We start from the raw sequence: 10,196 nt of genomic DNA, 5'->3' as shown, positions 1-10,196 counted from the left end.
GAGTTCAGCTAAATTCAGATGCAACCAGAGGCCAACCACATGTTCTGCAGAGGCACTGATGTTTCCCCATAAATCTGAAGCTTCATGTTCAGTTTTTTAAAACTTTTCCCATGATCCCTTATGGCCGATACGCATCATCACTAGTTGTTTCTCAGCATAATCCTTCCTGATTTAAATCATGTCTTTGTTTCATCCAGAATCAACACATTCAGCCCAGAGGAGAAATATGGGAGACTAAACAAGCAAAAACTAACAGCTATGTTTATTTTTCCTCTTAATATGTTAAAAACTTTCATGCTTAATATGAAGATTCACAGACTCTGATTTTCTTTTTACACATAAACAATCAGTAACATTTAGTAAAATGTTTGTTTGAATAAAGACTTTCTTTATGCTGTAAAAAATATTATATTAGTTTTACATCTAATATAATAATTATTATATTGTATCTGTGACATTAACACCTGAACCAAAAAAAGACTTTAACAGAAGCAAAATTACAGAAGTTTTTACAGCAAATTTCACTTTACATTTGTTTTTATTGTTGTTTTTTTTAATGGGAGATGCAAAAATATATCCACATAGACAAAAAAAGTCAGACAGAAAACAATTATTTTCCCACTTAATATATTAAACTTTAAAGTCTTTCAGAAATGTAGTTTAAAAAATGGATAAACACAATTTAATTATTTTTTTTCTCTTTTTCCAACTAAATATTTTTATTTTGACAAATTTTAAAATGTGCAAAGTGTCTTTGTGATGTAGAATGTAAAAAATAATAATACAGAAAAATAAAGAAACTGTTTTTTTTTTTAACAGTATTTGTATTAAAAATGAAAATAAACCTGAGTAAACTGCAACACTCCCATTTGAACGCTAGATGGAGCAGTGGTAACAGAGTTCAGAGGTCATCAGCCAAACTGAAGCCTCCTGTGTCCTTTTATTTTCTCTGTGCATCGTCTCGTTCTCTCGTCATTGTTTGCTGAAACTGTTTGGTTTACAGTAAAACCTCAGTGAGCGATCAGCCTTGACTTCTCCTTTTAGCTAAATCAGGCCGAGCAGAACCGTTTACTCCTGGAGCAACATGAAATGTGGACAGAATGATGTAAAATAGCTGAGTCATGGTACCAGTTTACTTTAGCACAGAAGGAAGGGAATCCTGAGATTTAAGGCAGACGGAGTCATGGCGGGTGAACTTCAGCAAATAAACCAGCCGTCCTGCAGAAAGTCCTTCTCTGTTTAAATAGTTTTATTGTTTGTTTTTTTAAGAGAACTCTATTTCCATTTCATTCAGCTAAATTGCATAGTTTATGCATAGAAATTTGTATAAAATATGAAATTTGCACAACCATTTTAACATTTTGATTATTAAACATATCAAATTGTCTCAATGCAAGATTACGTTAAGTTAGTAATTGAAGCTATTTTTATAAGTCATATTTATATATTCTACTACAGAGAAAATTAAAAATTAAATGATCAGAATAAAGCCATAATATTTCAACTTTATTCTTGTAATATAATGACTTTACTCTCATATTTTGATTCGTATGAACCTCATTCTCTGTGCATTCAGTGTTAATTTGATAGATTTTCCTTCTTCTTCCTGGGATTATATTTAGTAATAAAATGCAAACAATAGAACAATTACCCCCTGTAGGTAACATTGCCTTCAGATGCCATAACAGCTGATCTAGACGTTTCTGCAGATCAACGTTTAATTTCTTTGTTTTTGTTACTTTCTAATAGGTCATAAAAAACTTTTTTCCACTCACATGAGTCTTCTGTGTCTCTTTACCTCCTACAGTGCCGAGTGCATCACCTTCACTTACTTCTGTCAGAAACATATTTCATGTCAGGACATGTAGCTAGAAATGCCTGGATTGTGCATCATTATTCACCTGTTTGGACAAAACATCACATTTATCATGTTTTCCTACAGCATCTTGCAGTTACCGGAGGATTTGCTGTTTGGGGTTCGGTTCCATCTATATGCCACAAAGACGGCCGAGAGAACGGACATGAAGGTAGCTGCCACTCCCACTGGAACCACACAGGGAAACAAGTCCTGGTGGAGAACATGAAGGAATTCCTGCACAAAATCATCTAGAAATGAGAGAAACAGAGAAAAAACAAAAGTTAGCAAAACACTCTTCCTTTTTTAATGACAGTTAACTTCTAATTGAAATCATCATTATATTCTCAGAAACAGTTCACATATAAATGAACATGAATCTTCCCAACACATTAGCTGGTTTAGCCTTGATATAAATAGCATCACTAGTTAGCATTAGTGCTAAGAAATTGTGCACAAATACCGAGTTGCACCAGTAGGTGGCACTTTTGAGTTCTGCAAAGTTGCAAAAGAGGGAGAAAAGAGTTTGAGTTTGAGAATAGAAAGAAAAGGTGTGAAATGATCAGTAGAAAATGTGAAAAGGTACCAGGCCAAACAGGTTTAGTATGTAATCATGGATGAAACTTTAAATGAAGACATAAAGCCTAAAGCTGAATGTTGAGCTCAAACTGACGAACCCTGACTGCAGACGTTTACCTGTGGACACAGGTAGGCTTTGGATGACACCTGCTATAAACTCTTTTAGACTCATATCCACCTGTGAACAAAGAAGAGAGAAAATATTTATTATCTTCACAAACACATCAGACTTTACATGATAAAGTCACGGCTGCTGCAGAGCTTTAAACATTTCACCTGGTTTATTTGTTAGGTTAGTTTCAGGATATTTCAACTTGATGCTTGTTGTCTCAATTCCTACTATCTCGTTTTAACAACATCTCAAAAAATTGCTGCTGTGATGTTGACAGATAATTAAACTATAAGGTCAGGAATGTTAACATAAAATGTACTATTCTCATTTTCAAAAACGTTTATTTGGGAAAAACAAAATGTTGTTTTTTAAAGTAAAATTCAACCTGCCATGTTAGAAGCCCTTCTTTTGTTGGAAGTAATGCAGGTTGTTTCACAGTATGAATATGGCAACATACTGTTATTTATTTAATTTAAAAACAAATAATTTGATAAAGCTACTTTACCACTTTCTAATGTGCTTGTATTGTTATGTTTTTGGTCCAAACAAAACCTTTAGTGGATTTGTTTGTTGTGGCGTCTGATTTAGCAGTTATCTGAAATCTGTAAATATGCTGATGGAGGCTGTAAAATCAGTAAATTAATGTTTCAGTTTGTTCTGACTAAATAATAAAACCAGCAAGTGAAATAAATAAATAAATATTAGGTTTCAGGAACTTTTACACAGATTACATTTGTTCACAAATGAATCTGAAATAGTGAAGTTCTTACCAAAGTAGATTAGATTAGATTAGATTCATTCCTCTATAAACCAACATATTTTTTCTGAAAAGTAGAATGAACATCATGATAAATGAACCAAAAAGTCAGTAAATCAGAGATATGAACCCATTTATTAGTGTTAAACAAAATAAAAATAGTTTTTCTATTTTAGATTTCTGAATGTTTAATTGTTTTTCTTTATCGTTTCTCTTTATTCCTCTGCGGTTGATCTGCAGGTTAGTGATGTAAACATAAACTTAGTCACTATAAAACAAATATTAAATAATCCAACATGAGTTTCATAATCAAGATATCAGGACTGATTAGTTTCTTATTGCGAACATTAATTTTGATGATTTGTTTTCCGTATTATCACCATAAAAATAACACACCTTACCTCCAGGATGAGACCGATCCATCTCACGTCGTAACTTTGATTCTTCAGCTTTTATACAGCAGATGAAAAGAAAGCAGAGCTCCTTCTGGTAACAGCGGCCCAGTTTCCTCAGAACTGAACCAGATTCTGCTGAAGGAATCTGTTTTGCTTCGCCATCATTAGGATGAAACTCTTTCATCAGAGAAACTGGTTGGACCGCTGCTGCTGCTGGTATGAGGAAATAAATGTCCTTACCTCAGTTCAGGCTTTGCAAAGATGATTACAGCTCATAAAACACATTATTATGCAAATTAATCTGATAAATATGCTGGCACAAACATTAAAAAAGATCAGTGTAAGACATGATAATGCAGAGTTAAGTGTTTTTATGGCAGGAAATAGGCAGTTACATCACTTCCTGCCACTTTATGAATGCTGACTGTGCATAGAATGAAATAAAAGTCAGATATTCATATTTCTAATTGCTCAGTATTTCCCCATTTAGTCTTGTAAATTATTATTCTGACTATGAGAGTCTTTTTTTGTGTAGTTTTTAAAACTTTTGAGTTTTTTGTGTGAATCTTTAAACCTGATGCTGCGTTTACACCTGAACTTCCCATTTTCACAACAAACAAAACTTTTTCTATTTCTAAAATTAATGCATAAGTTTGAAGTGAACAGCAGTGTATAGTGTTTTTTCATTGACTCTGTAGTTAATTAAGTTATAATTACTATTACTATCATTTTCTGTCCAGTGTTTTGGCCTCAGCCTGCAGAAATGCTGTGACTGATGACAGGACATGGAGTTCAGAGGGAATAATGTGAGGCTTCTTTCACCATTTTCTCTTTAAAACTGGTCCCACTTCATTCCATGATCTTCAGATTAAATCAGTTTCCTGTTTCAGTGGAAAAAACAGGTAATTTAATCTTTCTGTCTTTCATTTTTACTCTTCTGGAGAATGTCAACAGAAAGAAATGAAAACTTATCTCGACTCCATCAAGCATGACTTCATCTCCAGCAGGAAAAACAAAGTCTGTTTTCGTAGAGCACCAGGAGCGTGGCAGCGCTGGGCCCCATCAGGCACCGACTGGTCCCACAACTGCTCAGCTGTTTCCTCTGACCTTAACTCCTTCACTGTTAAATTAGGAATGGTTTTTTTTTTCCTTACTTGTGAAACGTAACACCACCGGATTTTAGCATTTCTGAAATGAAAACCTTCCATCGAGGCTCCTTTAGTCTCACATCCAGACAGGAAATCCTCTCAGATTCTCTGTTTTTACTCACATCAGACTTTGAGAAATATATATTTTAAAAAAATCATCATTTTTTTAACATTCATCTGTCAGTTCCTGAAACTCATCAGCGTGTCAGACACTGTTTGGTTTACTAGCGCCACCATGTGGAGATTGGTGAGTATTAACGTTTAGGCTCAGGTATGTAAATAAAGGAGGCAGCTGGAAATATTTTTGCTCATGTTTGCATCATTTTTTGCAGTGTCCTCTCTTAACGGATGGATTAAAAACAAATGTTCATATATTTGAAACAAACACATTCACAGCTGCTTCACTAATAAAAAACAAATCTGCTGAACTTTGACCTGACCCACCCCACAGAAAAAGAACCTGGCCTCGTATTTGTATATCAGAACATGAATAAAAATCTTATTAAAATGTGTAACATACATTTAAAAAATAAAATGTCACAAGGTAAGCCGTCATTGTGAAATAAAGAAAAAATGAAATAAACAAATCAATACTTTTATAATTATTCTGTTTTAATTTCATGGGTAAATTTATTTATTTGATGTATAATTTATTAATTATTAAAAACACTATTTATTTACTCAATTTTGAATGAAGTAGGTCTCAATAAATCAACCGTTATTAAGATATTTCTGAATGAGAAAACTGGATTATTGATCAGAGGATTTAGAAATTCCTTTTTTGTCAGTCAAAGGAAGTGGGTTCACACAGAAATTAGAATATAAAATGTATAAAAAACAGGAATAAGAATAAAATACTGGAAGCTATGTTACTATTTTTTTCTCAGATGAATATTCCTCTTGTTTCTTACATTAAATGTTTCATTTATTAACCCTGATAAGATAATTCAACCTTAACTTTTTTGAAGAGTAGAAATTTATGTAATTATTATGTTTTATTTAATTATGTTGATATTTTTAACGCATTCTGGCCAAAATGTGAGGAAACCTTTTTAGACTTTAGACACATCCGGGTCCAACAGTGACACCTGGTGGTGCAACGGTTGCAATGCAGTAACAAAGCAGAAGATAATTTGATAAATGAGTTTTCTTTCTTTCTTTCTTTCTTTCTTTCTTTCTTTCTTTCTTTCTTTCTTTCTTTCTTTCTTTTTTTCTTTCTTTCTTTCTTTCTTTCTTTCTTTCTTTCTTTCTTTCTTTCTTTCTTTCTTTCTTTCTTTCTTTCCCTTTAATTTCCCTTTGAAATCAATAAACTGGTTTTGAATTTGAGTTTAATCAAATTTCTGTTCTGTTCTGTTCTGATCCATCTTTATCCATCCACTAGTACTTTAACTCTTTTATTTTTTTTATTTTGCAATGAGCTTCACGTCTCAGAGGTTGGAAGGCCTCTGTGCCATCACCCTAACCTTCATCTCCCTTCACAGATTCTCTATCAAGTTGCCACTGTGGCTCATTTTTAAACACGCTACTTACAGAAAGATGCTGATAAGATTAAAATATTTGCTAAGTGAGACTTAACTGCGCCCATTTATCTTTCAGTTTAACATTTCTTGAGCTAATAGTTTGTTTTCGCTCACCTCTGACCTCATTTTGTTGCGTGCTGAGTAAATACATGATGGTAAGTAAATACATTAATTCAACTGAATATTTATCCAGGGTGTTGTTTGTTCAGATTCCTGGAAAACAAGAAGCTCTTTCTATTGAAAGTTCCAACGAATCGCACTGCAGTCTGGATCTGTTCACCGTTTGTCTTTGTTGTTACTGAGTACGGATGTCTGATCCTGTTCAGCGCCTGTGAACGTCGTTTTTTGGGTGGGGAGGAGTCACGGTGCTGCTCCCTCTGCCTTATATCAAACCAGGCAAACTGAGACTGAAGCTGCAGGCTGAAACTCACCAGACAGAAGACAAGAAGGTAAATCTTTACCACAAATTTGATGAAGATGGTTGTTTTGTCATTTGATGTTTGTGTTGGATTCATGTAAGTTATGCGTTATGTTTCTGCCTGTAGAACATAAAGTTATCACCTCAGGTTGCATCCCAGTCATCTCCACCATGAAGATCCTGAGTTTGTCTTGGTTTGGATTCGCCGTGTTGACTTTGGTCCATGCAGTCTGTGAGTATTTACTGCAGCAGTATGTGCTGGTATTTACATCGTTTGAAGTGTAGAGCAACTACTCTGTAGAATAGGAAATCTACAAAGATTAATAACCTCTTGGTTATTAATTACAGCTTCAATTACAGCATCTGAAAGAGAAATCCCTGTCAGATATCTATGCAGCTGCAGTTCTGGAAAATCTTTGTTTACCCTGCATCTGTTTTGTGTTTGCATCTCTACATTTTATTGCCATGACCTTCACTTGACCTCAATTATCTATCCTGGGTTAAAATTTCACAACAAGCTCTGTCTGCTGCCAGCTCTTGTGCACTGAAACCGTTCGTGTGCAAAACTCACTTTTTGACTTTGAAGCTGTTTTGACTGTTTGCAAACCTTCTGTTTCCTAAACCTGAATAATATAATTTGTTCTCAATGAGCTCAAGTGAATAAAATAGGGATTTTAAAACAGGTGCAACATTGGTAACAAAAGAGAATCCCATTACTTAGCAACAAAAACATGCTTTTTTTTTTTTTTAATTACATGCAAAGTATCTTTGAAAGTGTCTCTGGATTCATGTACAGTTGTGGAAAATAAAGTTGAAAAGTCTAATAAAATCTGCTGATTAAGCAATGTTTGCACTGATAGATTATTAAATAGATTATTTTCATTTATTCATGTTTTCATCCTGTCTGCAGCCATTCCAGTCACAGACGAACCTGTTAGTCCAGCAGAAGGTAAATCTTTGTCAGTTTTTTCTTTTATGAACTATTCTTTGTGCCAATAAGGAAAACATGATGATGAATCACAACAAGCTCTGTTGAATTGATAAAATGTGTGTGCAAACCTCACTTTTATGACTCAGAAAGTCGTTTGATATATAATCTGCAGTGAATTAAATATAACGTTTAAAAGACATGTAACATTGATCATTTCTTAGTTATTTAATTGAAGACTCTTCTTCTAAATTCTGCTTTTCAAGCTGCAGATGACCTGGCCACTCATGACGATCCTTTCTATCCTGATCATCCACCAACTGAAGGTAAATCTTTTTTTTATGTTTTTTTATTAGCACTATTATATTTGCATCATGTAAATTTGACAAACAAAGAAGTTGTGCAGGATCATTTACAATTTGAAGTTTTATAAAATGTTAAATTGTAAATTGTAGATATAAACAGAGTTTGTTTTTTTTGTTGTTTTTTTTTAAAAAAAACAAACATTCATGTACAAAACTCACATTTTACTTAGTTATTTAATTGAAGACTCTTCTTCTAAATTCTGCTTTTCAAGTTCCAGATGATTTGGTCACTCATGACGATCCTTTCTATCCTGATCATTCACCAACTGAAGGTAAATCTTTTTTATTGGTTTTATTAGCACTATTATATTTGTGTCATGTAAATTTGACAAACAAAGAAAATTTACATGATCATTTACAATTTGAAGTTTTATAAAATGTTAAATTGTAAATATAAAGAGAGTTTTTTTTTTAGATTACGGTGGTGACTGGATGGGTGTAACTAGTCAGTTTCCCCCATTTCTAACTCATTACACTGATTCAGAATCATTTAACTAGTCGGTACTAATCAATCTATTATAACTATTCAAAGATGGAGACTATCACGGGGACTTCACGTGCCCTGATGGATGGACGATGCACAGCACTCAGTGCCTCCTCTTTGTTCCCCAGAATATGACCTGGAATGAGGCCAAGGTAACCGAGAACAGACTTTTCACATCAAAATGGTAAAAAATCTCTTATTGTTGGGTGAATATTGGTTCCAATTTACTGTTAAACCTCGTCTATTCATGCTGCTAAAACCTACTTCATGTTCAGAGTTTAGCACCTATATGTTTTTTACTGACTTCACAGTCACAGTGCAAAGCGAATCTTGGTTATTTAGCATTTGGGTCCTTTGGATTTGATAAAGCTTTAAACAGATAGAGGCCATTTACCGTTTCCTAGGCTGAACAGGAGGGGGCTGAGCACACAGCCCTGGGGTGCACCAGTGGTGGAGGAAGAAGAAACATCATCATCATCCTCACAGTCATTGTTATTTAGAGTCAAATTCAGTCTGAGTGAGTTGAGGTTTTGAGTTTGGGTCTGTGGTCTGATTGGTTATTCATTTGATTATTTGATCTTGCAAGGCATTGTGAGATATCCTGTCTAAACATTGTGTGTGTGTGTGCGTGTGTAGGTGTGTGTGTGTGTGTGTGTGTGTGTGTTATCCCACACATCTACATGTTATATCTGTTATATCCACTGATGGTTCTAATAAGAAAAGTGGAAAGGTTTTAAAAATGTGCTTTACAACTACATGAATAATATGATGATGAGAATAGAGGCGATTCTCACGGTGTGAAGTGATGGTGGAGAAACTAACTAACAATTAAAGCAGTTTGTGTTTTGCTGCATGACAAACATTTGTTCACTGGTTGATGAAAACCTTAATTTATGTCATTTCACTGAAGACTCACCTGCTGATTTTACAGCAGGTTTAGACACAGCAGAGTTTGCAATGATGTCGTTCTCTATGTGTTTTTCAACTCTGTGTTATTTCTGCCTTCTCTTTAGGAAAACTGTGCATCCAAAGGTGAAGGTTCACTCGCTGCTGTGTATGATGAAATACAAGCTGAAGAGATTTACAAAGAGATGGAAAGTGCTGGGCATCATGGAGGACCAGTGTGGGTTGGAGGCAGCAAAACATCAGAGGTAGATAAATCCTCCTTACACAGTTCAAAACGAGGTTTTATCTTCGATCTGGAGTTGACTTGGTTTGATTTTGTCCTGCAGGATCCTTCTTGGTCCTGGGTGGATTCCTCTTTCCATGACTTTGCTAAGTTTTGCGATGAGCAAAGTTCACACGATGAGAAGAACTGTCTGGAGATCTCTTTTGATGGTAAATCAAATTTAAATGTTTCATTTCACTTTGAACTCATTCAGTTTCCCTTAAAGACCAAAATTATTTCCACAAAATTTGCAGAAATATGCACATTTTTCTGCATATTTATGTGAAGATAACATAACGACGCCTCAGCTTGACTGAATGTTTGTCCTGTTAGCAGATTCCGGCTCTGGATGCCTGAATGGCAGGAAATGTGACGCTGAGCTCCCGTCAGTCTGTGCCATCCTCCTCTACTAGCTGAAATGAATCCTCAACAGATACCAGTTAACGTGCCTCTTGGCCATCACTCTG

General features: G+C 34.6%; 1 protein-coding gene and 1 long non-coding RNA gene across 2 annotated transcripts in view; one reads left to right on the top strand and one right to left on the bottom strand.

Moving 5' to 3' along the window:
* Positions 1–1,744: 1,744 nt before the first annotated feature.
* Positions 1,745–3,788, bottom strand: LOC106940663 (uncharacterized). Its single transcript, XR_001423161.1, has 4 exons — positions 3,705–3,788; positions 2,552–2,612; positions 1,957–2,106; positions 1,745–1,834 (listed from the first exon to the last, which is right to left on the bottom strand). It is a non-coding gene; the product is annotated as an uncharacterized LOC106940663 (long non-coding RNA).
* A 2,878-nt stretch (positions 3,789–6,666) lies between these two features.
* LOC106940662 (lactose-binding lectin l-2-like) overlaps positions 6,667–10,196 on the top strand; it is a 6,897-nt gene continuing 3,367 nt past the window's right edge. The window contains exons 1-10 of the mRNA XM_015023458.1: positions 6,667–6,815; positions 6,912–7,016; positions 7,695–7,733; positions 7,979–8,038; positions 8,290–8,349; positions 8,493–8,522; positions 8,610–8,713; positions 9,575–9,712; positions 9,794–9,899; positions 10,063–10,127. Coding sequence (XP_014878944.1) covers positions 6,956–7,016; positions 7,695–7,733; positions 7,979–8,038; positions 8,290–8,349; positions 8,493–8,522; positions 8,610–8,713; positions 9,575–9,712; positions 9,794–9,899; positions 10,063–10,127 — 663 coding nt within the window. The 5' untranslated portion in view covers positions 6,667–6,815; positions 6,912–6,955. The remainder of the gene's footprint in view (positions 6,816–6,911; positions 7,017–7,694; positions 7,734–7,978; positions 8,039–8,289; positions 8,350–8,492; positions 8,523–8,609; positions 8,714–9,574; positions 9,713–9,793; positions 9,900–10,062; positions 10,128–10,196) is intronic.

Source organism: Poecilia latipinna, unplaced genomic scaffold (assembly GCF_001443285.1).
Source record: "Poecilia latipinna isolate Pla-1442-1.1 unplaced genomic scaffold, P_latipinna-1.0 Scaffold3310, whole genome shotgun sequence".
NCBI lineage: Eukaryota > Metazoa > Chordata > Actinopteri > Cyprinodontiformes > Poeciliidae > Poecilia > Poecilia latipinna.
This window is presented reverse-complemented; position numbering and strand designations above follow the sequence as displayed.